The sequence below is a fragment of the Hippopotamus amphibius genome, chromosome 9 (genome assembly GCF_030028045.1).
Source record: "Hippopotamus amphibius kiboko isolate mHipAmp2 chromosome 9, mHipAmp2.hap2, whole genome shotgun sequence".
NCBI classification, from domain to species: domain Eukaryota; kingdom Metazoa; phylum Chordata; class Mammalia; order Artiodactyla; family Hippopotamidae; genus Hippopotamus; species Hippopotamus amphibius.
This window is the reverse complement of record NC_080194.1, coordinates 139,232,778-139,260,426: the sequence shown is the minus strand read 5'-3', so window position 1 is coordinate 139,260,426 and position 27,649 is coordinate 139,232,778. Positions and strand designations below refer to the sequence as shown.

The window sequence follows — 27,649 nt, the reverse complement described above, 5'->3', positions numbered from 1 at the left end:
ATACTACAGATGGATGAGAAGTCACTTCCCTGCTCCGCCCTAACCCACAGGCTGGGTTCACGGGGCTATGGAGAGCTCCTGTTAGGGCCAGGCTAGTACCAGTTTTTCCAGACCCCACGCCTGGCAACTTTTCACCCCAACTCTGGGATGTCCGGACCACCGTAAGCTCAGTTAAATTCAGCCAGGCTCAATCTCGGTTGTGAGGATGAAGGTAGGGTTGTACCTACCTGGGAGGTCCTTGTGGCTTTATGTTTGGACCACACTGGGGCACTTGCAGTAAGTTCTCTATTGTTTATCTGTGATCTAAAAATCACATTAGGGAATTCTCTGGTGGCGCAGTGGTTGAGACTCCGTGTTCCCAATGCAGGGGGCCCGGGTTCGATCCCTGATCAGGGAACCAGATCCCACCTGCATGCCACAACTAGAAGTTTGCATGCTGCAACTAAGGAGCCCACGAGCTGCAACTAAGACCCAGTGCAACCAAATAAATAATTTTAAAAAATCACTTTAATGCTCAAGATAAAAACCAAGTCCAGCGATTACTTTGGGCAAATACCCCAGAGTTTACCACTTTGGGCCTAGTGACCAGGGAAGAAATCCCAACACTGAGCACCTTTAGCTGCTGGAATATCCCTGAGGATAAGGACAGGCCAGGGACCCACGGCCGGTGTGCTCCACAAACAGGTGACCAGAGAGACTCAATGCAAGTCCAGGATTTTAAAAACTTTAACAATTTATTAGTCTTATTTTCCAGTAAAATATTCACATAATGTCAAAAGAATGGAATGACAGATGTAGCCGACTACCTTTAATTCCACATAAATAGTTAAAGTCTAAAAACCTCAGGGGATCATCAGGCTGAGTAGAAATCTGATTCTTCCAAGCAAGTATTGCTTTACTGTTGTCATTCATCCAGTCAATGATATGACCAGTAACCCGCCACGGTTAACACGGTAAACAAAACGCTTGCTGAGTTGTTTTTAAAAGATGTTTCAGTGAGCCCTTGTCAGTCAATCCAAGAAGAATATGTTATTGAACTGCGTCGCACAAAGCTTCTTGACCTCTTCTGCAAAAACAACAGAAAATGGTGAGTGAGGTAGAGGAGTTCTCACTTAAAAGGTTTCGTAAGATATATCAATACCTTAAATTCCCTGGAGTCAAGTTGGTCATAAATAAAGGTCTGCGTTAATTTTGACCTTAAATCTCTGAAGCTTTGATAAGAAATGTTAATACATCGAGAGAAAAGAAAAAAGGCCTGACACACAGGCGACTTTAACACTATTTAACACTGTTTCCCTGGGCCTGCGACAGCTCAAACCAAGTGTCTATGATACGCACAGGTTGGGGGGGGTTAGGAGCACAGCTTCTAAAATCTTGAGGAATCTGACACAAAAACACAAAAACTCTAGCTGCAACCCTGAACTGTGGATCCAGAGCTCCACAGAGGCGTCATTACTCAGGTCCTGCTTTAAATGAGGCGTGTACTCACTGAAATAGCTTCTAATACACAGACTATTAATACAAGTACCAGCATGAAGAGGAAAAGGTGATACAGCCCAGATGTCCGCAGAGGGAAGAAGCCTCGCACCCGACTGTCCTCGTGGTTGACACGTGGGGGGCACCCCCCCCCCCCCCCCCCCGTCCCACCCGCGGCTGGTTGCTTGGGTCTCCTGCAGAGCAGCCGAGGGGCCCGATGCCGTGAGGGTGACACCGCCTCCCCCCAGGGCAGCGAAGTGCAGGACCAGTCAGGCGGCTGCGTGGTCATGCTGTGCAGGGCCAGACCAGCTGCTGTGCTGGAAGACACAGGAAGCGTGCGCGTGAGCCTTCTGCTCGTGCCCAGGGGTGGCTGTAAACTGCCGCCTGAACCTGGCAGCTCTGCATTAAGATGAGTGTTTTTATGACTGGGAGCACAAATGGACTTCTTTTTTTTTTTGGTCGTGCCACGTGGCTTGTGGGATTTCAATTCCCCAACCAGGGATCGAACCTGGACCACGGTAGTGAAAGCCCAGGGTCCTAACCACTAGGCAACCAGGGAACTCCCAAAATGGACATTTCTGTAAAACAGTATATAAAGCCATGGCATTTTTTTCTTTAGTATTATAGAACATTTTCTTTTGGCCTGTATCAAGTTTCCCAAGATACTGGCAAATTTTTCACACACTTTTTCAAGGAACAAAGTATAGAAAAACATTGAATAGATCAAATGATGGTTTCTTTTAAGCAACAGGGGCATCTGTTGAAAATCTCAACAGTCACGATTTGTCCTATTTAGCACGCTCCTTAGGACACCAAAAAGGTGGTTTTCAAATATGAGTGGTGTTAAAATTCTGCTCGAATACCAAACCCTATTTACCATTTACTTCAATCAGGTTTGCATTTTTTTGATTCAAAATAACATACAGCTCCCGCTGGTCAGACTTTTTGCCAACAACCCAATAATCACTCATTGCTTTCACGATGATCTCTTCATCTTCATCTACTCTGTAAGACAAGAGTTTCAAAATGCAATTGTTTATTTTATATATATAGCTGGATTGTGAAAAACATTCTAAAACAAGAATCAGGAAACTTAAGCCATTTGAAAAGTTGAAGGAGTCCCCTGTGAGAGACCAGCCCCTTCGGGGCTTAATGACGTTTGGAAGTGGTGCCCAGGAAGGCGGTCGAGCCCTCTGAAGGGGCCTGGGGTCACACAGTTTTTGAAGATGATTCCTTTAACGTCTCTTATTAGAAACTGGATACCTAATTGCAGAGGTGGCTAGAATTACCTCGTGAAATCACTGTTGATGTCACCCAGAATCTTCATTAAATCTGGGTGAACAGACGTAAGTGACACACTGGGTGTTTTCCTCATGTGAATTGTACTTTTTTCTGCTAAATTCATATGGTTGAAGTAGATGAACTTAAACTGGGGTTCTTTTTCAGACCTGTGAAAACATGTTGTTAAGATGGTAACATTCTGAAAGAACAACTACCTGACTGTACAACTACACTGTGGAAACTCTACACGCGTAATGGCTAAGGTGGTGTTTTCGATGGCTGGGCCTTCAAATCTAGAACCTCAGTTAAGATGTAATGTTCAGCAGTAACTTATCTGATATCCGTGAGGTATTCAAAATGACTGAATTTCCCAGCAAGCTCAAGCATGTACTTTAAAAAGCCCAGATATTTTAACCATTATGTGATGATTTTTTTTTCAAGTACAATGTTTTATAAATGGCAATTACTCAGTTATTTGCTGACTTAAAAAAAACGAAAAACAAAAAACAAAGTAAATCACTGCAGGCCATTTACCTTCCGGTGGAGGGGTCAGCAAACCGTGGCTCTGGGACCAAACCAGGCCCTGTTTTCCTAAAAAAAGTATCCCTGGGACACCATATGCTTATGTACTGTCTACAGCTGCTCTCACGCGTAGAGGATGGTTGAGTAGTTGGAACAGCCCACAAAGCCTGAAGTCCTTACTATCCGGCCCTTTGCAGAAAAGCGTGCTGACCCCTGTACACCTCATTTATCCCACAACTGCATGTATGTAAACTTCCCCAGAACAGAAGCTTAGCACTGTAAGTAACAAAGCTTTCATCATCCTACCCGGAGACCATGCTAGAACGTGTGCGCCTCAGCTAACGCAGTTAATTGGGATTTATCCTTCCTTATCCTGGATGACAGGGCAATGCTCCTTCGCTGTCTCCTGGGCCAGAGTCTGCGACTCCTCCAGGAGCCACCCTGACAGCTGGGCCACTCGGCTCACAGGGGCTGCCCCTCCGTCACCTGTCACGGAGCCTTAATTCACACTCTGGGGTCTGGGAGAGCCTGGGCAGCCCTGCCGCTGGGGCCAGAAGCCTTCTCTGCTTACTTCAGGGGTAGCAGCCACGCTCTGGAGGGCTGAGGGTGCCGGAAATGTGACCTCCGGGGAAGTGGGTTACTACTGTAATACTTTACATCTAGGCAAAGAAAGAATGTGGACGATTTAGTTTCCAGGAAAATGAAAACAGAATTCTTATAAAACCAGAATTTGTTTTTACTAGGTCCCTAAAACTCAGAAAAGTACAGCTACAAGAAAAACTTTGGAAACATGAAAATTTTAAAAGACATTTGGAAAGAGTTGTAAATTTAGTTATTTGGACAGACTAACTTCTACCACCTTTGTCTAACATTCTCTGTGGCATTCCTCTTTCCCTCATTTATAACATGTACAACACTCTTCTAAGAAGATCAAAATTCTTCTTTTTTACCCCCAGATGGACATTCACATGAAAGATGTTATTTAGGTAGTTAGGAAAAGGGCAAATGTGACCTCTTTCCACTCCACCCACCATGAAGGATGACATAAAAACAAAAATAGAAAAAACAGCTACTTGCAATGTACTGTTAATAACAGAAAACAAGATCTGCTCACATGAAAAATAGCAAGGATACTTTTCACCCTACAAGCTTATTAGTTATCAAACATCTAACAGCCTGTTAGTTCTAAATAAGCAGCAGCCACATTTACCTGGTATTTTTACCAAAGACCTAAAACTTACTCCTTTTAAACACTAAAGCATTTTTTCCCAAACACAAAATCATACAAATTTCTAGCCTTCTTAAAAAAGAATGTACTAAATATGGTTCACTACATCAATATAAAATACACCAGACACAGGAAAACAATACAGAATTCTTCTTGATGACTTCTTATGAGAAGTTTGGAATATAAATACTGTAGCACAAAAATGATGTCCTCAAAGGGGTGGAAGGGTGGAGTCTGTCTTAAGTAGTTACATTCTATGCTTTTTTAGTTTGTCTACTAATATTTTTTTTGTCTACTAATTTTTTTTATAAAAGATCTTCTGTTTTCTGACAACCCTTTCTTCACACCCTTTTGCCCTTTTTCTTCTACTATTGGCTAAAAACCCAAGTAACTAATTGATAAAGAGGTCACGGGGAGGACGACTTCCCTGGTCGTGCAGTGGTTAAGAATCTGTCTGCCATGGTGGGGAATGAATTGGGAGATTGGGATTGCCATATATACATTACTAATTAAAAAAAATATCAAATTGTAAAAAAAAAAAAAAAAAAGAGAGAGAGAGAGAGACAGAATCCGCCTACCCATGCATGGGACACAGGTTTGATCCCTGATCCAGGAAGATCCCACATGCCTTGGAGCAAGTAAGCCCCATTTGCCACAACTACTGAGCCTGCGCTCTAGGGCCTGTGTGCCACAATTACTGAAGACTGTGCACCTAGAGACCGTGCTCCACAACAAGAGAAGCCACCGCACTGAGAAGCCCTCACACCTCAATGAATAGCCCCCGCTCACTAGAGAAAGCCCGCATGCAGCAACAAAGACCCAATGCAGCCAAAAAATAAATTAATTTTAAAAATGTTAAAGGATCCACACATTAATTGGTGCATTGCTGACACCCAGTTTGGGAAGAAAAAAAAAAAAAGGTCACGGGGAGATCTCCAGTGAGTAAACAGCATCAATCTTACTGAGATGCCAGAGACTTAACTGTTTAAGAACCAGGTATGTGAAAACCTTTCCAAATTTCCAAAGCCTGCCTGGAAAGGTTACTCTGAGCTCTTAATGAGGGAAGGAAATGAGCAGATGTTCAGTGGGTACCTAACTGCTCGCAGAGTTTCCCCTGTGGACTTGGACAGCTGGCTGGGAGCAGCGACCAGCTGTGGTTTTCATTTCTTCTGGTCTGTGTTCCAGATAGCTGAAGGTGGCCAGATAGATGATATCTAGATGAATATGGCTACTGGCCATTCCTCACTTATCAGACCAGACTTAAGGCAAAAAAGACCTCCTCCACCCCCTCCACCATGAAACACTGCTGCCCACAGCGGGGCTAATTTTTCCAGGCTCGCTTTCCTCCTGCCCCTCCCCATGTCCAGGCTGGGGTCTGATCATTACCAACCCTCAGTGTTAATGGTTACATGCCTCACTGCTGGCAGGAATCCCAGCGCAGTCAGCCTCCTAGGGTACTTAACACATTTATTCAAGACTGATAAAAAAGGATTATTAAAAAAAATTGCTCACAGGAAAGAGGTTCCTTTCCTAACAACTTCCTACATCTTCCTCCTCCTGTCTACCTTTTCAAATTTAATAAACAGAACGGGCTAGTGAATGGGGATGTACGGAACAAACAGAAATGAAAGTCTCAGATTCAGAAAACTATCAATTTTCTGGTAAGTTATTAAGTTAGAGCCTTCCTGCAAGCCCTTAAAAATTCCAAGTGAGTTAGAGATTTAAACACAGAAAATAAAGCCAGGGACATACCAGAGATAAAAACGGAACATTTTTATAATATTGGGGGTGGAAAGCCCCAAATATGCCACTAAAGAGAAATCCAAAGGCAATGATTAGTAAAACTGACTACACATAAGGAAAAGAGGATGAGATGTGACTAAAGGGTATTACATTAAGAGCACTGATGTAAAAGACAAAAGATAAAGCACTTCAATGGAAAGAGCCAAAGGATGGAGACAACTTGTGGAGGCGACAGAAATGCCCACAAAGAGAGGAGGAGATGCCAACCTCAGTGTCACTGTCAAAGTGCGAGCCACAGAGCACGGGCTGGTGGGCACCGGCAGGAGGGGAAGACGGCTCCACCCTTGTGGGAGGTGATCCACGCTGTAAATGTGCATTTCCTTTGCCCTAGAACTCAATCCTAGGGATTTCTCTTGAGGGGATAACTTGTTAAGTACCAGACTGCTCAATACAGAACTACTTATAACACCAACAGCCGTAACCAGACACCCACTGAACGGGAGAGCGATTCAGCAAACAGAACACATCTTTCTCATAAAGAGAATGAGGCAGATCCGTGTTTACTGATTTAAACTGACACTCAGACCATTTACATTTTTTAAAGCTACAGATTTACAGCATATTTTTAAAAGCCCGTGTGTGAAAAACACGTGTGTATGTCACTGTATTTATGGATGTGTGCAAGTCCAGAAAGACAGAAGCCAAATGAGGTAAGATTTCCAATTACTTCTATTTTGGAATTGTTCAAATATTAAGGAAATAAGTTACTCTCAAAAAAAGAAAAACAATTTAAAATAACAGAATTTTAAGTTTTGGAGAAGAAAGAAACTGAGGTGGCCCACAAATGAGTAGACACGGATCACCAAACCTACTTCACGTCATCCTTTAAAGGCGTAGGGAACATAAAGAGCTGCGGGTTATGAATACGGACTCACACTAAACACCGGCACACAGCACCATGGGCAGTTTCTAGCGGGGCTGTAGCCGAGACGACAGAGGTCCCCGAGCTGGCCTCTGGGATCAGTACGGCTGGCTAACACAGCCCCCTCTGCCCTTGCCCCCAACAATGCCCCTGACATGCTGACGGCTGGGTCTTTCCTCCCTCAGGGCTGCCTCTAATTTCCCCAGGATGTGACTTTTGGAGGTCCCAGGACTGGCATGTAAAATGGCTTGATCTGGGTCAGAAGGACTTCGGGAAGAAAAGTACATTATCATTTGTACGCAAAAGCTTTTATCTTTAGTCAGTTGATAGTTACGGTTTCGCAATCAATAGAGCCTTTGATGTAACATCTCAGATGCCTCGAGAACCATCTTCAGGTCAACTTTCAAAGGAAAGAACAACTACACTTCTGGAATTCCTGTTCTCGGGCACACCCCTAAATTGTGTGGCGCTTATTTTACCATCACGTTTTCCAGGTACCCTAGCCTCCAGGGGCTAGCGATACTGTTCAGTGGTTCTCCCAACAGTCAAGAAACTGTCCTCTAGACTGGGACTGACAGGTGTGTCAAAACACACAAGGCAAAATGCTGACGGAAGAATCTAAGTGGGGCTGTATGTGTACTCAATGTACCATTTTTTCAACCTTCCCATGTTTGAAAATATTCAGAACAAAATATGAGGAGAAAACTGCTGTCTAATGATAGGATAATGAATGTCGAAGACCGTCTCCTTTCCTCTGTACAATCCCAAAGAGAGTTAACCCAACTTCCAAAATAGATGGCACCTGACAGCAAGTTTACCCCGGGGTATCTGTCAGTGAGTTACTTGAAATTCATCATATCTGCCGAAAGCGCAGGCAGAACAATGAAAATGTCCAGCCATATCCCAAGGGTTTGGGGATGTAGCTAACTACACTTGATCACTTTCCTCATAACTTGCGTGACCTAAAACTAAGGAAGCTGTCAGCAGTGAAAGTCCACTCGCAGATGCAAAACCCACACGTGCTTTCACCTGGAGCCCGTGTGGGACTTCTCTGTGGGCTGGTGCTCGTGTAAGGCCACAAGCATACAGTATATGATCACTACAAACATAAGGCATATATAAATTGACAGCACTGTAGCAACTTTTCAAACACATGGGAAGCCCATATAAAGAGGGCTTTTATTCCTTAAAGTACTTTCCATCTACGCACTTTATCTTTAGTCATTTGACTTTGTCCTCAGAAGAGAGCAGAAAGAGGTTCCATGGCTTTTCAGGGTGTTTTTAGAACCAAGATGAGTTTAACCTCAAGTCTCCTGATACTCAGCCTAGAGCCTTTCAGGATGTCCGACGAAGCATCAATGTCTACTGGCTCACGTCACAGCCAACCTCACCAGGAACATTTGTCCACAAGAGGAAAGTGCTTGCCATCTATGCAAAGCAAAACCCTGCTGGTTACCACGGCCACCGTGGATTTCACAGCCTGGGCGGGTCACGTGGGACGTGAGGTGCACTCACAAGGCCAGCACCACGGGCACAGCGAGCACACCTAACCCCACACGTTCACACCACCACCGGCCAGGCCGGAGGGGAGGCACTAAGAGAAGACCCAGCCCCCTCCACTCCCCCCCCCCCCCCCCCAGTCACTGTGGGGCAGAAAAACTCAGGAACAGCTCTCCAGGATGCTCTTCAGACAGAACAGCACATCTGTTCCCTGGATTTGGAGAAAACACGGACCTTAACACCATCCATATTCTAAGTTAAAACCACCCTTATTCTTCCAAAGCCAGTTAAATGCTTGAAAGTAAACACGAAGCAGAGTACAAACCCAGATATTCTTTTGCTGATGTTAAACTGCTCACAAATGTCAGATGCTAGCACTGTGAGCTGGGGCCCAACAATGCTGTCCAGTCTTCGGCAAAAATCCAACGTAGGCTGGAGAGAGGCTGACGAGTAATTCAAGAAACACCAGTGAGTGTCAGGACATTTGTGTTAAAAAGGTCAATTTTCATTTTACCATCTTAACAACAATATTCAAATGAAAACTTTACTGATCTGGGAAATAAAAGAATTAAATGATCAGATCCCCTTCCCCTCCCAAACAGAAGAGAAACAGAGGAGTCAGAATTAGTTATATTTAAGATGAAAAAGAGGCAAAGACCTATCTCACTGTGAATGCTGACTGAAGCATGCCCTGCAGGTGGTAAACTGACTGCCTACCCCCAGTAGACCCAGGAAGGTCAAATATTTATTTAACAAACACCACACAGCACTCATGGGCCAGGTACTGCTGCTGCTCTACAAATGCTCCCTCGCTTAATCCTAAAGCCCCTCTGGAGACGGGTACTCCTGTAATCGCTTCATGGGCAGCAAGGCACAGAAAGCTGCCCGGGGCCTGCTGCTGAGAAGCAGGAAAGCTGGGACTTCAACAATATTAGAAATAGCTGGTTAAGATGGCAGAGGCCCCAGATGGAGGCTTAATACAGCCTCCGCGCTGCTACGACAACTCATCATTTAGGGACAGAACGCAACAAAGTGTAAAGAGAAAAGGCTTAGCTGGTCAGGTGAACTCAGATACAGGTGTGTACTTACCGTCAACCATGAAGCACACAGCTGCACTCATGGCCTGGGGGAGACAAGAAACCAAAGATTAGAAAATGGTACAAAAAAAAAGAAGACTTAAATAACCAAATGCAGTGGCTTGTCTGAATCTTTACATATTAACTTTATAAAGGCTTGTTTTAGTTAACTGGAGAAATCTGGATGGGACTGGATATGAGATGATATTGAGGAAGTATTACATATTTTGGTCAGGTGTGATAATGGCAGGGTCGTGATGTTAAAACAGATGTCCTTATTAGTTAGAGATGCAAAATGAACTATTTATGAGGGAAATGACAGGATGATTTAAAATGCGCTAACCGAAAACCAAAACATGTAGAGAAGAGATGAAACATCAGCATAGTATTAATTACGCTGTGTGACAGGTACCCGGGTATTCATTATTCCAATCTATTTTTGTGAATGTTTGATAATCTCCATTAACATAAGTTTTAAAAAACAGCAAATTAATGTCACCTTGTCTCACTTTTTATTACAGCAACTACTGCAATTATGACATAAGTACAGCAAGCCAGATCATAAACAAAATAGCCAAAAAAAGGCCATGTACAGTGTTAAAAAAAGGTCAAATAGAACATACAGGCTTATGATGAAAATCGAGGCTTCCTCCTCTGAGGCCTGCTCCCCTGTCGACCACTGTTAATGTTCTAGATAACGTGGTCACCACCACTGTCATCTTTAGCCGTCAAGACGGATGCAGCTCCTCTCCCGCTCTCCCCCCACCCTGGGGTTCACGGCCAGCCTAGCTCCTCCACTGGACGGGCACCTGACCGCCTCAAACGGCCCACTCCTCGTGCCAGCAGTCCTCGCGCTGCAGGCAGGGGCTCCAGCTCCTGAACTGCCACTTTTTAGTCAGGATATTAACGTTCCCCCCGCCCCTGCACCACTCCCCACTTCGCCTCTCAACCTCCATCAGCTGTAACTTTATTTTCATGTGGCCAAGGTTAATAATATTTATGCTATTTTGTAACTGAATCATAATCACTATTTTCCCATAAACAGGCTGCAAACTTGGTGGCGTACAGGCTGGTTCCATCCAACACAGGTGTTTCTTTGTGTTTAAAGTAATTTTGACTTAGGTGTCAACTGGTTTTCTACCAAAATTGCAATTTCCAGCCTCTCCTAAAGCACCACGAGACCTGGGACCCCTTGGCTCTTCTTCACCCTGGTCACTACCTGGTGGACCTGAGCAGTGGCTGGCCTCCTCGGGACATGAACTCTGTGTGTCACAGGGTCCTGAAGCCCGAGCCAGCTTGCTTCCTGTATGTCTGCCATCAGGCATTTATGCAACTGACCCATTACAGGTTTTGATTTTTTTTTTTTTTTAAAACACGTGACTTTTAAAGTCTCCATTTAAAAAGTTGAGGAATTTCAAATATTTTAAAAATGTACACAGAATGGTATACATGAACCCCATGACCATCACATTCTCTGGCAACTCATGGACCATTCTGCCCAATCCGCCTCCCTGAACCATATGTTAATGCTCTCTCCCCAGTGAAAAACCATAATTGGAGAACAAAAAACAATCACTTAAATTTCCAGAGGGAAATTGTCCTAAAGGCAGACAGCAAATGGAAAAAAAGTTCATAGAAGACAATCTACTAGGGACTTCCCTGGTGGCGCAGTGGTTAAGAATCCACCTGCCAATGCAGGGGACACAGGTTCGATCCCTGGTCCGGGAAGATCCCACACGCTGCAGAGCAACTAAGCCCGTGTGCCACAACTACTGAGCCCTCATGCTGCAACTACTGAAGCCTGGGTGCCTAGAGCCCGTGCTCTGCAACAAGAGAAGCCACCACAATGAGAAGCTTGAGCAACACAACAAAGAGTAGCTCTCACTCGCTGCAATAGAGAAAGCCCTCACACAGCAATGAAGACGCAATGCAGCTGGGCGGGGGGGGGAAGGAAAAAAAAAAAAGACAGTCTACTACATCTTAGTATTATAGTCTTTTAGCTTTATAGCTGTAAATACATGTATTGGAAGAAAGCTCTCAAATCAATAATGTAACAATCCATCTTAAGGCCTTGGAAAAAAAGAGGAGTAAACTAAACCCAAAGCAAGCAGAGGGAAGGAAATAACAATCAGAGCTGAAATAAACTGAACTAGAGAACAGAAAAACAAAAGAGGAAAAAACGAAACCAGAATATGATTCTCTGAAAAGATCAACAAAACTGAAGTCCATCTAGACCAAGGAAAAAGAGAGAGAAGACTCACATTACTAAAACCAGGAATGGAAGAGGAGACATCGCTGCTGACTTTAAAGGAAAAGAAAGCTTATAGGGCTATAACATTATGAAAAATTGTACACCAACAACTTGAATAACTTAAAATGGACAAATTCCTAGAAAGATACACACCACTGAAACATTCAAACAGTAGAAAATCAGAAGAGACCTATAATAAGCAAAGAGACTAATATTTTTTTTAATTAATTAATTTTTTGGCTGTGTTGGCTATTTTTTGCTGTGCGCAGGCTTTCTTTTAGTTGTGGTGAGTGGGGGCTACTCTTCATTGTGGTGCGTGCGCTCCTCATTGCCGTGGCTCCTCTTGTTGCGGAGCACGGGCTCTAGGTGCGTGAGCTTCAGCAGTTGCAGCACATGGGCTCAATAGCTGTGGCTCACGGGCTCTAAAGCGCAGGCTCAACAGTTGTGGTGTACGGGCTTAGTTGCTCCACGGCATGTGGGATCTTCCTGGAGCAGGGACTGAACCCTCGTCCTCTGCATTGTCAGGCGGATTCTTAACCACTGCACCACCTAGGAAGCCCCTAATTAATAATTTAAACACCTCCCACAAAGAAAAGCCCAGGCTGTAGGTGGCTTCACTGTGACCAAACATTTGAAGAAGGACGCACACCAATCCTTCACAAAGTCTTCCAAAAAACAGGGTATTACCCTGATACCAAAACCAGACAAAGCCTTCAAAAGAAAAGAAAACCACAGACCAGCACCCCTCGTGGCCCTGTGCTCACGCAGGGTCAGCTGGACCTCCAGAGGAAGGAAGGTCAGCCACAAGGGTGGTCAGATGGGTCTGAACACAGTCTCTGCATGGTAAGGCCTGGGTGAGCTTCCCTGGGTGGCAATCCTCCCTACGTGCTGTCCCCTGTCACCGGTGGGAGAGACAGGCGTGACTCTGCCCTGAGAGGACAGCTGGAAGCTTGCGCCTGGTCACCCCTGGACCTCGCCTGGGTGCCCCTTCCTTGCGCTGGCTTGAACCTGCACTATTCTACTGAATGAACTGTAACCGTAACTGCTTCTCTGAGTCCTGTGGGTCCTCCAAGTGAACTGCTGAGACTGAGGGTGGCCTTGAGGACCCCTGAACTAGCAGCTGGTGTGAGAAGTGAAGGTGATTAGGGGACCCTTGAACTTTGCTACCATAAGCCATTGGCCTGTACACTTTAAATGGATGAATACATGGTATATAAATTATATCTCAATAAAGCTGTTTTTAAAAAGAGATACGAACTCTTAACTGAAATGCCATCATCACACCTAAAATTACGTCTATGGTTGACTCTAGAAATGAAAATCCAATACACGACACAGCGTGCCAGGCTCTTGTTTCCTTTGTTAAAGGATCAAAGTCATTACCCTTGAGTCATTCAAAGAAGGAAGATTTTAGCTTGACATGGAAACAGACTTTCTTCTCCAATTACTCCTCTGAATTAAGAGGGCGAGTCAAAAATTTTCTGCACTCTGCCTGTAGAATTTATGGATGTTTTAATATAACCGAGTGTGGATAATTTTTGACTCACCCTCGTATTTTAGTCTGGCTCATTTTCAGACCACACCTTTTTGAATATTTTCCCTACAACTCCTTCCTCCCTTGCCATTCCTTATTACATCACACACTGAGTCAAATGTCTTAATCTTACCTTTTTATGAATGAAACCGCTTTTCATTCTGGAGCCCCTCCCCCCCAGGACAGGGGCCCCCACCCCTCTTTGGCTGTGGAAGCATCTCAGGGGAGACGTCCCTCGGCAGACCTGAGGAGCCCTGTCATCTCAAGCCTTCCTCTCACTGTTCTCATGGGTAAGACCCACTGTTCTGGACTCCAGAGTGTTTTCTTTCTTGGTTTCCTCACTTATTATTCCACCGAGAAACAATCTCATGCAACATCCTGAGAGGATGCGCGGGCAGCCTCAGCCACGATGGACACGTTGGCTTGGCTACCATTCAACACCGAGAATCACGTCTACTCCCAACTTCAAAAGTCTTTCTTCCGTTGTCTTCTGACTTCTAGTGTTGGTGAGGAAACTGCCAATCTCAGCTTTATTTTTGTTCTTTTATAGGTGACCTGGTTCTCCTTCTGGACGCTTTTAGGATGTTCTCTTTACATTTCTGAAACAGCACATTGTTGGGTGTAGGCACGGGTCTTTTAGATTTACTACGCTGGACACGCAGTGGGCCTTTTCAGTCTGGGAAATGTCTTCCTCTTCAGCTAGACATTTTCTCATGATACGATTTACTACCTTCCTCTCCTGAAATTCCTCTCAGCTTTCTTCCTATATTGTATCATTTGTCATTTTATCTTATATTCTGGGGCAGGCCAACATCTTTAACACTTCTAATAAATTTCTGATGTCAACAATTATATTTAGGGTTAGGGTTACAGGGGGAGGGGAGATGAGGGGTTACTGCTTGGTGGGCTGGGAATGTCTCTTTGGGGTGAAGAAAAGTTTTGGAAATAGACAGTGGTGATGATTGCACAACACAGTGAATGTACACTGAATTATACACTTAAAAATGGTTAAAATGGCAAATTTTATATTATACACATCTTATCGCAATTTTTTTAAATTATATTTTCAATTAACCTAAGTTTATCATAACTGTGAATCTTCCATGTCATCCTATTTCATTTTTATAGATACAACTTCTCTAATCTCCATGGATGTTAATTTTTAAAAGTTCTCTTCTGTTACCAGAATCATTCTTGTACCTCTCAGGGCCCACACTTTTGTTTTCACAATTGCACTTCAGGACGAGGGAACCGCACATCTGACGGGGGAGGAGGCCTGGCCTCAAGCTTCCTTTCAGAAGCGCCTCAGTTTGCATCTGGGGGTGGATGCTCGGCTGTCTGTGTTGAGGGTGGGGAAGGGTGGCTGACTGGCTCACATCCAACACTTCACTCACTCCCCTTCCTTCCAGGCCCCCTGCCCACTCCTGACTCCTGGGGTTACCACCTGCCCCTGAGCTGGGAGCTGCTCGGGCCCACAGGGCAGGCTGACTCCTGCCTCAGCGCACTTCGTGCTCCACTCACATTCTCGCCTGGAGCTTCCTCCCTCTCCTCTGCCAGCACCACTCTCACACCTTTCCATCTCCCGGGAAGTCAGAGAACCCCCTCATCCTCTGATTTCATCTCCTTCCTCTGCGCTCATGGCATCACTTCCACGCCTTTACAAATTAAAACATAACTGTTCTCTCAGGCGGGAAAGAAGAGAAACTACACAGGCTCAGCCTTCTTTCTTGAACCCAAAACTGCCTTTAAAAATCCCCACCTGGACTTTCCTCGTGGCACAGTGATTAAGAATCTGCCTGCCAATGCAGGGGACACGGGTTTGAGCCCTGGTCCAGGAATATCCCACATGCCACAGAGCAACTACGCCCATGTGCCACAACTACTGAGCCTGTGTGCCACAACTATTCAGCCCACAGGCCACAACAACTGAAGCCTGTGCACCTAGAGCCCGTGCTCCGCAACAAGAGAAGCCACCACAATGAGAAGCGCATGCACCACAACTAAGAGTAGCCCCTGCTCACTGCAGCTAGAGAAAGCCTGCATGCAGCAACAAAGACCCAACACAGTCAATAAATAAATTAATTAAATAAAAAAGGACAAAAAAACCCCAAAAACCAACCTAACATAAATACACATCCTTACAAGATAGTATCCTGACAGAAGCTCAGACTATCCTTATGGGATTAGCAAGTCCACAGCTTTAAAATCAGAGTGAAGGCAGAACCCACTGGAGTGCGGGCAGCACTGGACACCAGGCGACACCGGCCTTGACAGCCTCCGATTTGTTCCCGTGCAGGACCTGAAACATCTGTGAGTCATGACCTCGACAGTGACTCTCTCACTAATCACAGAACTGTTTAATGGGGACTGAAAATAAACCTATTACTCTAGAAAGCACCGATTTTGAATCTTGCAATAATGAGAACTTGCGACACTTGGTCTGAGAAACATGGAAGGGTCTGCACACCGACTGGTGTACCCGGTGTACCAGTGTGAGAAAGGTCTACTTTAGTTTCAATCTGCAACCCTGGAGGGAAAGACAGTTGTTACCTTATAAACAATTAAATGCAAAGCTTCATAAGTGTCATCTGTATTTACAAAAATTTTGGGGAATCTGCATTTTGCTTCTGGATCATTAAGGTTCAAGGGTCCAGTGAGAAATCTGAAAAGGAAGCACAGAGATGACTCTTTTCAATTAGGCAGATTATAAATAGGAATATATAAACAGTGCATTCCTAGAAGAGCATTAATACACACCCTTTTTTGGAAGCCAGACACTACTTAGAAAACACCAAATCAAAATATAAAAAAAAATAATAGTTTTAATTCACTGGAAACAAAAGAATTTCCTTTTGTTGATTATTGTCAATAAAGTAGCACAAATGTAATTCAGTGTTCATGATTTTATCTTTACCAAAAAAGATAATAAAATCCAACACTGTCTATCAAAGGACAGAAGTCCTACCTTCCGTAGTGTTGAAGATTTCCCGGCATTTCTGCCCTTATTGGAGAATCCCTTCCTGCCAACTGTAAACAAAGTTAATGTTGAAAAGTGACTAAGAGATTTTCTAGATTCAAAGCTTTGAAAAACAGCATTCATATCTCCTAGTTGACTCCATGACATTTTTCTGTATCAATGTCCCATATTCCTCCCCACCAAAGAAAAAAAAAAGGGAGGGGGGGATTACAAAGGTACAGAGAGAACTCACTGGTTTTAACCAGGACTGTCATAACTTCAGTGTGCCCTGAATGCCACACACTGATTTAGTTCCTTTTACAGCAATAACTGACACCTCCCACATGGTCAACATGTGCCAGGCAATGACAGCAATTACTTAATTTCATCTCGCATCACGCCTATGGGGAATGCCCTCTTCCTGTTTTCCAGAAGTGGAAACGGAAGTTCAAAGAAGTTCACCAATGCGCCTAGCTCCTGAGTGGAGGGGTCAGGCATCAAACCCAAGCCTGTCTGACCGCAAAATCCCTGCCTTCAGCCATGACATGGTGCCTCCTCCTCACAGATTTATGTTTGTAACACACTCCTGGTTTCTTCTGCTGAGGATACACTATTTCAATGTGCATACGAAATGAAAAGAAAAAAAAAAATCCAAATCTATAGTCATGTTATTAGCTAAAACCTTTTCTTCTGGTCTATATAAAATTTTAGCATATAACTGAAAATGAAAGGTTGAAAAACGTAATAAATCCAAGAGTGAAAATGCACAGCTAACTCTCACACGTGCAGCCTGTACTGAGAGAGAAGTCCTCTCGTGTCCATGTTCACACTGTCACTTTGTACGCTCCTGTAAATCTGGCTCTTTAGACATATAATAAAGCATCAATAGAGTTTTCTGCTGTTGCAACAGCACTGTCCCCCGTGGAGAATCCTCCTGAAGGATCCCTGAGGGTGTGTCTGGAGCATGTGCTTTAGCATCAGGCAGACCCTGAGACCTGGTCCCGGCTCTGTCACTTGCTAGTGGGGTGACACGGGGTAAGGCATGTAAGCCCCCCAGACCTGGGTCTCCTATCTGTAAGAAGGAGATAAGGGACCCGGCTTTCAGGATGGCTGTCAGGATGTCATGAGATGATGCAAGTTTGCTGGGCACTCACACCGTGGCTGGTGTACGGTGCACACGCCAGAAATGTTAGCCACTGTATTCAAACTACCTGGAAAGGAACTAAGCATAGGACCAGGTCCTTCTCAAAGCCCTGAGACTTCTTATCAAAAAGATTTTCCCCTGTTGTTTAAAGTCAGGGCCTCAGAAACCAGAGCGAGGGAGACGCGCGTGCGTGCTGCCCCCGCATGATTCTTTATGGGTTATGAATACTTTTCACTTCCAGCTAATTAAAGCCAAAAAAAGACACTTTGGGGAAAACACTGTGGTATTATTTACAGTTCTCTGCAGAAAACTGGGAAATTAAGTGCCAGAATGGAAAGGCCAGGCAGGCAGTATAACGTCAACTCAATATTAGATCTCATGCTTGTAGATGAAAAGAGCACAAAACTAACCACTGTTTTGTCCAAGCGTCCCAGCATTTTCAGAGTTCCCAGAACCCCACCTAAAAATCCAGTTTTTCCTCTACTCAATGAATCGCTCCCCTTAAAAACATACCTTTCCAACTGCATCTGAATGTAACAAAATGAAGAAAAGCCGACATAGATGGTTTTCTGTGCTAAGTGACACACACTAAATACAGTTGGCCTTCTGCAACCGAGGTTTCCACTTCTGCAGATTCCACATTTGTGGATTCAACCAACCACAGGTTGAAAATATTTGGGGAAAAAATTTCTTTTGAAAGTTCCAAAAAGCAAAACACAGTAACAACTATTTACATAGCATATACCCTGTATTATGGTTTTTTTTTTTTTTTCTATCAGGCATTATAGTAACCTAGAGACGGTTCAAAGTACACAGAGGATGTGCACAGAGCACCTGCAAACACTACTACACCATTTCACATGAGGGACTTGAGCATATGTGAATCTGGGTACCTGCGGGGGTCTTGGGAGCAATCCCCCACGGAGACCAACGGACAACTACATCACCAGATATCACACTATTAAGGTAAAATACAGATCAGAACTGCCCCACCCACCATGTTACTCCACCCCCAATTCTGTGTGCGAGAGTGTGTTTGTGTGTGTGTGTGTGTGTCTGTCTGTCTGTGTGTGTGTGTGTCTGTCTATATATCCATCCATCCATCCATCCATCTATCTAGAGATTGGTACCCCATCATACCTCAGGTTCGATATGCCTTGGAAATAGAGATGTGGTGAGGTATTTGTATAAAATTCTCATGTCGTCTTGTTCTAATCCACTCCTGAAATATCAGAAAAGCACTACGTTAGAAGTCTGGAATTGGTCTTCTGTCTTTCCATTGCTCTGTAACAAAAGCTCATTTTTTTTTCACATTATATTCATGATATCAGAAAGCCCTTTCCTTGATGGAAAGTTCAAGAAGGGAATGAATTAAACTTGAGTCTAGCACAAGGACTCTACCCTGACCTGCTAGAGGCTACTGCTATGTAGTTCTGCATTTTCTATGCCATTTGAAGTAAGAAGTCACAGCAGATTTGATCTGCCTTCTCTGTGGGATTATCCAGGGAGCACTAGCAGCCGCGATGCTTCCCTTCAGGCAGCAGGTTTCTTTCCACTTTCTGGGTTACATGGTAAGGCCACTGTCTTTCACCCCGCATTCTTTTTTTTTTTTTTTTTTTTAATTTGTGAAACAAGTTTAGCAAAAATATATTGAGAATAAAAACCAGAAACTGGTAAAGAAAAGCCAACCGAAAAAATATACAAACTCTTCCCCCAAGTGATGAAACCCTCCGGGGAGGCTGCCCCACGTGAGCCTGTGCTTTAAAGGCCAACACGGCAGCAGCGCTTGGTTCAAGTCCACGGAGAGAAGAACTAGAGGGGAAACCTCACGACACTACGCTACGCACCGTCCTGGGGCTGGCTTCTCACTAGGATTTCGGAAAAGGGGCATTTTGAGGAAAAACTTCACATTAATACCAAAAAAAAAAAAAAAAATCATACAGCTGTTTCATAAGAGCAAAATAATCAAAATCATGGTTCCCAAGGCATCCAGGGTCTGAGTCCTCGCCCAGGCCCCACCCTGGGCTCCTCTCCTGAGTGTGACGGCGGGTAGGCAAGCCGGGTGACGCGGTGACGAGAGAGCAGGGACGCCCCAAAGGACGCTGCTCTACGCCTCTCGGCGGAGATGAGGACGTCTCACATGCCCATGCCTGTCCAATCGTAACTGTGACCTAGAAAGCCAGAGCGGGAGGGCACCTTGACATTCTGAGATTCAAGTGCAGCTGTAATGCTGTGTTCACCCCGCATTCTGAACACCCTGGTACGCTGTAGACAGAGAACTCGATCTACTATGTCTCAGACATGTATTCATATTTTAATGCTCTCGATTCAGGGCAGACAAAAAGGGGGAAAAGAAATAAACAAACTTTCGGGCAAACCATCCAATCCGAAACAAGGCAAGAATCAGTAGTACCTGGAAAAGTGCTGAGAAACCACAGGCATCACTGGACTGTACGTGAAATGGGTTTTTCAGGTAAGGATATAAACTGACAACGAGTCTGTATCTGGGTTTTTTTTTTTTCTATTCATGATAATTGAAAAAAATCCTGTGAGGAAGTCTAACTTGATATAAACCAAGCCTCTGCACCACATTCCAGGGGCTCTCTCTCCTTTCCAGTGGAATCGTAGGTCATGTTAGAAGTTCGGCCTGCTCAGCACAGAAGCACTGCCTGCCTCCCTGGACTCCTCCTGCTTGTCTCATCTCCTCCTCTTCCTACCCCACCTCTCCTCCTCCATTTTCAGAACATCTGTCCACAGCTAAAATTCTAAGTGGCCTAACACCCCAAAGCAGGTCTGAAGCTTCCTGCCAAGTAGAATGAAGTTCCGGGTCCAAAGGTGAAGCCAAAACAGAAACAGCTGAGAATCGTCAGCACTTGGTCTGTGACAACACTAACTCTGAAAGCAACCTGCAGCCGCCCGAGGCAGACAGACCTTTCAAATCAAACACACGGCAGGTCCCCCACTCTTTACTTTTGCGGAAATAATTGAGGTCAGGGGAAAGAAAGAGAAAAACAAACACAAAACAGGTTCAGGATGTGACTTTCCTTTTAAGACACACAAGTGCTGATGGGGAAGCGTTACTAATGGTAAGTAGCAGACATTACATAAAGAATTATGCGTTTCCAGTAACGGTAGCTACCAGGTACATCTGGCTACTGAACATCTGAAATGCGGCTGGTCAAAATGGGTATAAAATACACACTGGAGTTTTAGGATTTGGCACAAAAAAAATAGCTCACTAATAATTTTTTATATTGTTTACATGTTGAAAAAATACTTGAGATATACTGGGCTAAAAAACACATTATTAAAATTGATTTCACCAATTTCTTATTTTATCGTGGCTATTAGAAAAATGAAAATGTATTTGTGGCCTGCATTATATTCCTATCGGACAGCGCTGCTCCAGACAGAGGACACCGAGCAGAAAATGCCCCATACAAGGAAATGGAAGGCGCTTCTTAACTACCTGCTCTGTGCGCCGTGCTTAAGGCTTTGTATTTATTATCGCACCTAAGATTCAAGGCTGCGCGTGAAGTCATCTGATGTTGGTTTTCTGGGTAGAAAAGTTAAAAGGAAAGTAAGTTCAGAGCACGAAGCAGCAAGCAGGCAGTCCACACTCTGCCCACGGAGAGGCCTGCCCGGCCGTGGGATGTCCATCAACGCGGACTGTGGCAGCCCTCTCCCCAGCATCTGCACCCCATCCCTATTCCTGCTCCCCCACCAAAGTTAAGTGCAGTAATATTCTATTAGAGTTACGCCAGATGTGACCATTCAGGAGAAGTTGTTGCAAGTGCATGTCAATCTTCAGTAATCTCAAAATAAAAAGTAACAACAAACAAACAAACCCCCCAAAACAAGAGTTCCTTTTTAGCATAAAACAAACAAATAGTACTTCCTTGGTGCAGTGGTTACAAATTCGCCTGCCACTGCAGGTGACATGGGTTTGATCCCTGGCTCAGGAAGATTTCCCACATACTGTGGAGCAACTAAGCCTGTGTGCCACACCTACTGAGCCTGCGCTCTAAAGTCAACGAGCCACAACTACTGAAGCCCGCATGCCTAGAGCCTGTGCTCCACAACAACAGAAGCCCATGCACCGCAATGAAAAGCAGCCTGCTCGCCACAACTAGAGAAAGACTGAGCACAGCAACAAAGACCCAACGCAGCCAAAAAATAAATTAAAAAAATTAAATTAAAAAGACAAATAAATAAAAGCAAACAACTCCCTGAAACGACAGGTCCACATGATTCAGGACTCTGTCAATGGCTCACATCAAACAGGAAACGGCTTACTTGGGCTCAGAAGTACAGATCTTCTCAAAGTTTCTCAAATAGTTGTTTGATATGAACGATTTAAAAAAAAATTATTCTTCTGCTCAACTGACTCATTTGTGTGCATGAAATGCTACTACTTTGTCAAGACTGATTTTCCTTTGTTTTATAAATGACTCTGCGACTCTGTGCCTTATTTTCACTTCCATGCTACATGGACTTTGGCTGTTTTGCTCTAAGACCTCCACACCTGCTCTGTGAGAAGCCTCAACTCCAGCGCTGTGAGCCGCGCACAGCTGTGGTCCGGGGTCCATGCACTTCTCTAGGGCCTGCCAACTCTGCTTCCAGTGGCGATGCCAAGTTATTCGAGAATCTCTTCTGGCGGAAGCACTACCGAGAATAAGTGGCAATCACTTGCCAGAAACCTTCACATTAGGGTCAGTTTAGTCAATAATATAGACTATGTCACTGTCACGTGTTGAATATAAAATGATCTAGCCAGGATCAGAGTCTGGTCAACTTTGATTAACTTAAGAAATAGCTAAGGCATTTTTTCATAAAAGCATTCACCTGTGATAAAGGAAATTGATTCACTAAAAAAAATTCTCTCAAAAAAACAGGCCAAAAACTCTGAATAAGACAGTCAACTGATATCTTCCAACAAAGGAGAAGCCACTGCTAAATCCTTCCACAGCTGCCGCTAAAACCAAATCCATGCATTAAATGCAACACAGTCCAAGTAGAACGCTAAGATAGTCTCCACAAAACACCTGTTTTGAGTTCACCATCAACATTCACGGAGCACAAGCAACGAGCCAGGAAACACAAACACAAAAACTGAATGCATGTGAGCAGCTGCCAGAGGGCTCCCAGCCTGCCGCTCCCTCGTGAACCTCAGCGGCTCATGGCAGGCACACCACTCTCAGCTGCAAATAAACAGGCTGGCTCCCCACACGACTCTTCAGGGACCCCCTCCCTGCAGCCTCATGCACGCTCACATAGCTCTTCCAGAGTTCAGTCTTCAGGAGTTGAGAGCTTTTAGTAATAGTTTATCTTTGCTTCTTGAATATCAATACTTTCATCAAAGAAATTATGTTTCTGTGCCTGGTACAGGATGCAGACATAGTTTGATGACAGTGCATAATTTCCTGGTTTTATAGCACTTTTAACTTGTTGGATATTTTAAAAAACTAGCTTCCTTAAAAGAATGTATGAAAATTATACTTTCCACATTTACTACCTATTTCTTGGAAGATGTTTTTGGAAAAATACCAAAATAAAAATAGGATTCTTAAACCTAACATTTTCTCTCTCTTTTGTGGAACCAGTTTTAAACTCCCCTGCTTGGTAATTTTAAACAAAATTACCCTAATTTTGGTTTAAACAATCACTGCCTTATTTTGACAATATCTAAAAAGGTTTGTCCTACCCCTCCACCCCCCCAGCTATTATTTTCACTTTGACAACCTGCTATCAATCCAATCACTGCTATTTTTATCATCCTAGAAGGCTTTCTTCTCCTACACGCCAAGCCATAGGGTGTACCTACCAGATGAGTTGATCGTTATAGAGAAAGGCAGTGTACTTGACTATACTCAGGCTTTCTTCCATTCTGTTAATAAAGGACTGGATTTTCAAATACGTCATTTTATCCAATGGGAAGAAACTGATCCCACCAAAAATGTCAAGTAGATCGCATGACTGCAAATGCAACGTCTGCAAATACTGTAGGAAAAAAAATAAGGCAGAAAACTTACTAATAGTACACTGAAGACAGTACTCTGACAACTGAAAATAATTAACCTTAGTTTATGGTACAATTATATGCTAACAAACAGCACACTGCCAAGGCCAACACGGAGGTGAGCCACAGGGAACTGGATTTGAAATCAGTACCGATATCAAAAAATTAAGTTCAAACATAAGTAGCGTTCATTTAGCACTGTGTTTTCTCTCTTTGAAGTGTTTAATTCTTCATACTAGTGCTCCTCAGATTAGACTGACCTCCACACATGATACCATGGACCATCTTACACTAAAATCACACTGGAAGGGTATACACATCAGTGTTGACGGACAGGAGAGGAACGAGGACAAGGACAGCAAGAGGGGACAGTCGGAGTGAATAATTATGGTCACTAAATTGAAGAAACAAATAAGAAAGAAAAGTTCCTCATAAAAACAAAATAATTCAAAAATAAACATCAAAGGTAGTATAGGGAGAAAGATAAACTGAGACTCATTCCTCTAAGATAAACTGGATTTGACCAGGGGTAGGGTGAAATATGCAAAATTTACATTGAAGGAGAATGGCACCTGTGTAGACACATTCACATCAGGTGGGGGAAAAATAATCACACTAATCACCACGAAGGAGAGAAAGTCTGTGTCACAGCCACACACTTCACCTTGAGTCAATACAGATTACGTCTGTTTAGTGAACATAATCGATCCGTGAGAATGTGCGATTTTGCTAATTAACCAATCCATCACACAGGAAGTCTGCTTTTGAGTAAGCCCACAGGGACAGACACAGGCAGGACAAGGACGAAGCCAAAAGATGTCGCCAAGATGCTTTAAAGAGCTGTGCACAAATGGCAGGAAACTCTGAGTCAAGAGTGCAAATCTAACACGTTTCCTCGCTGGTCTGATCTTGTTCACATTATGCCTCAGGAGCTTCACCATTTCCAAGTGCTAGGTTTGTTTGTATGTGAGAAACAAACCTGTCTGTGTCTCTGACAGTCTATTTGGACAACTACCAAGATTACAAATAAAATTCAAAAAACATACCCGATGGAAGAATTTCTCTAATCTTTCTTTTAGGAGCTTGACACCTCCATCTTCCATGGCTCTCAGAAATGTACCATTAAAAAGCTAATGGTGTAAAAGATTAAAAAAAAAAAAGGTCAATTTCTTATATCTTTCAATTTCCCAATATAACAAGTTCTTCTTTTCCCTTTACATTAATTCCACTTGTTTCATCCCCCAGTTCCTTTTGAATGGAGAAAATATTTACATGAGAAAGCCTGAGTTATAAGTCATATCGAAACACTGTTAAGTGGTAATTTTTATAAAATCACCTAACTGTTCTGGGCATTTTTTTTTTTAAACTTAAATTCACACCTAAGTCTCACTTTACATAAATAAAATAATATTGCCAGACTTCTTAAGTCATACAAATATCTGCACTATGTACTTTCCTCACGAACATGGACTCTGTGTTCACTAATGCAGATACACCTCTAGCATAAGTCTGGGAAGAGACAAGGGCTCAGTACTGAGTAAGTGCACACATAAAGCTCAATACTGTTTCAAAGGCCCCATTATTTCCTCCTCCTAAAACAGACACACAGTCACCTCACAGTCACATAAAGAATTAAGAACTGTTTTAAGCATCCCATGTAAACTGGGGTAACTGACTGGACTCTCAACTCAGAAAGCATGTCCGCTTACCTTGTACATGCTATAGCACTGCTGGAGCACTGAACTATAAACCTTGTCCTACAAACAACACAGAAGACAGCACAAATCTTAATTCAAGATAAAACAAAAAAAAGTCTATTGCATAGTAAAGGTACAGGGACTCTTGGCAAAGCAATATAATGCTCATAAACCTGGTCCTATAGTAGTTGTGTGCTGAAAATAAGAGGTATTTAAATTCAATTATGAACCAGTAAGCCTAATTTTTATTTTTAGGAGGGCTTTAAACATAGATGATTAGTAGAAGGCATTGGATGAGAGATGGCACACACACAATTTTATAAGATTGTGTTAAAGGAAACAATAAGCATAAAATTTTGCTATGTGTACCTTGAGAAACTTCTGTAAAAGTGACACAGCTAAAATCTGAATAAGTCACTCAAGATATTAACAAATTTTTTCCTAAAAATACGAAATAAAAAACGACATTACCAGCAACTCCTCCTCTTGGTATTCTACAACTGGTTTTCCATCTTTACTTTGCTTTTCAATTATAGGATTCCGAACAACCTACAAAGTTTGATAAAACTGAAATTACACAATGACTCAATTATATGTGTTTTTAACTTTCCCCTAAATTAAAAAACTTGAACATGTCCCAACACCAAACCCAAAACTTCTTAAAAGAGCCCCAAGAACAAATACACTTAACGGGAGTTTGATTTTTAACCTGCCACCAACTTTATTGTAACTCTACTCTGATGCAATGACCAGAGGACTTTCCTGAAATCCTAACAGTAAAGACCACCCATAACTTTATGATTCAGATTGAAAAAGGTGTACTGTGTATGTAAATACCATGACCATCCAGAAATTTTCTTCTGGTTCATTGAAGAACTGTCTATTCTTCTGTGTATGTAAAGATTTTGCAGGTTTTGATGGACTAAAGGTCCTAAAAAGGTTAAAAGAATATATTAGGGACAATTCTCCAATATAAGTTGTAAGAATTCACTGAGCTCTGCAAAAGCACATTGAAAGGCATTACCTTGTAAACTGTACAATAGCTTCACACAATCCGACATTTCTAATTTTTTCATTCTTTTCTACTTCATTTGGATAGTAAAACAAAATTTTATTTTCCTCCTAAAGTATGAAGAAATAGAATCACAACGTTGACATAAGCATTTTTTCCATCTTAGCTGTTGACAGTACTATGTTTAATGTCAACCTCTCATACACGGTAGCTGGCAAAACAAAACAAAGGCCCTTTATAAAAAAAAAGAATTATCCTCTCCTCACAGTGTAAACAACTCCCACCTGCGTGAAAAGCAACTGTGACATTCGATAAGCCATATGCCATTTGAAAGAGCACTAGACAACTATTCTGAAAACTCAATCTTTGGGTTTCTTTCCTCATGCTAATTTGTAACACACCAACTCTTGTAAGAAATAAGCGTGTCCGCGCCTGCACAGACACACACCTCCCCGCAAATTAAACCCAGCAGGTTCGCAGGTATTTGGACCGAGAGCCTTTAAAAGGACCGTGATTTCTTGCCAACAAAATCTAGCGCCGGACATTCTCTGAGGAAGTCACCGTCCCCACCTGAAAAAATAAAACAAAAAGCCGCACCCGCCCCTATCCTGTTTCATTGGCGAATTTGGAAAGAAACTTTCCGACGATCCCCCAAGACTGCATCACAGGACGACAGTCGGTCCCACTCCAGTTCCAACGCTTCTAGGCGGGGACTTCCAGCAACAAAGACATAAACTCAACTTTAACCACCCGGGATTGATGTAAAGAAAAGAGAGACTCCACCTGTGTGGAGCGATTAACCTGAGGAACCTTCCCTGGACACGCTGGTACTGACCCGGGACCTGGAGCAGACCCTGCCCGCGTGGTCCGGCCCCCGCCGGAGCCCCCCGCCCCGACACACCTCCGGACCCTGGTAAGTGCCGCTCGCCGAGGGCAGGGTGACAGCTGCTGCCCCCGCCGCCTCCCGGGCGCACCCCGCGGCTGCCCGGGCCCGACGCCGTCCGGCCGCCCCCAGCCCCGGGCCCTCCTCTGCCGCCGACCGACGCCCGCGCGCCGCCCCGCTCCGCTCACCTCTCCCTCGCGCGGTCCGAAGCGCGGGTTGTAGATGAAGAAGCTCAGCAGCGAGGGCGGGAACTGCTTCTCCTGGGCCGCTCCGGCTCCTGCCCCGGCCCCGGCCGCCGCTGCCGCCATCCCGGCCCGGCCCGGCCCCCAGCCTCGGGAGCCTCCCTCTGCCCGCCCAGAGACAGCCGCGGCGAGGCGACTGCACTTCCGCCTCGCTCGCCGTCGC

The 27,649-nt window shown here is 43.9% G+C and overlaps 1 protein-coding gene across 4 annotated transcripts; it reads right to left on the bottom strand.

Moving 5' to 3' along the window:
• Positions 1-715: 715 nt before the first annotated feature.
• On the bottom strand, positions 716-27,639 carry CCZ1 (CCZ1 homolog, vacuolar protein trafficking and biogenesis associated). 4 transcript variants are annotated; one of them, XM_057695469.1, is made up of 15 exons: positions 27,433-27,639; positions 26,374-26,471; positions 26,187-26,280; positions 25,821-25,898; positions 25,362-25,409; positions 24,699-24,782; positions 23,458-23,633; positions 18,774-18,855; positions 16,499-16,560; positions 16,084-16,195; positions 9,762-9,795; positions 8,998-9,115; positions 2,766-2,924; positions 2,354-2,481; positions 716-1,066 (listed from the first exon to the last, which is right to left on the bottom strand). In XM_057695469.1, exons 1-15 carry the CDS (start codon positions 27,550-27,552, stop codon positions 1,011-1,013), a joined length of 1,449 nt encoding a protein of 482 aa, XP_057551452.1. In that variant the 5' UTR covers positions 27,553-27,639; the 3' UTR covers positions 716-1,010. The 4 variants fall into 4 exon arrangements, with proteins under 4 accessions (XP_057551452.1, XP_057551456.1, XP_057551453.1 ...); XM_057695473.1 differs by lacking the exon at positions 27,433-27,639 and adding an exon at positions 27,263-27,309; XM_057695470.1 differs by lacking the exon at positions 2,354-2,481 and having other exon boundaries at positions 27,433-27,638.
• Between the last annotated feature and the right edge of the window lie 10 nt (positions 27,640-27,649).

Coding starts and splice junctions, on each gene's coding strand:
- CCZ1 (XM_057695469.1), bottom strand. CDS start 27,552: ATGGCGGCAGCGGCGGCCGGGGCCGGGGCAGGAGCCGGAGCGGCCCAG. Junction 25,410..25,820: donor ACCAAGAGGAGGAGTTGCTG/GTAATGTCGTTT, acceptor TGTTGTTTGTAG/GACAAGGTTTATAGTTCAGT. Junction 2,925..8,997: donor ATCAGCAAAAGAATATCTGG/GTTTGTACTCTG, acceptor ATGTTTTCACAG/GTCTGAAAAAGAACCCCAGT.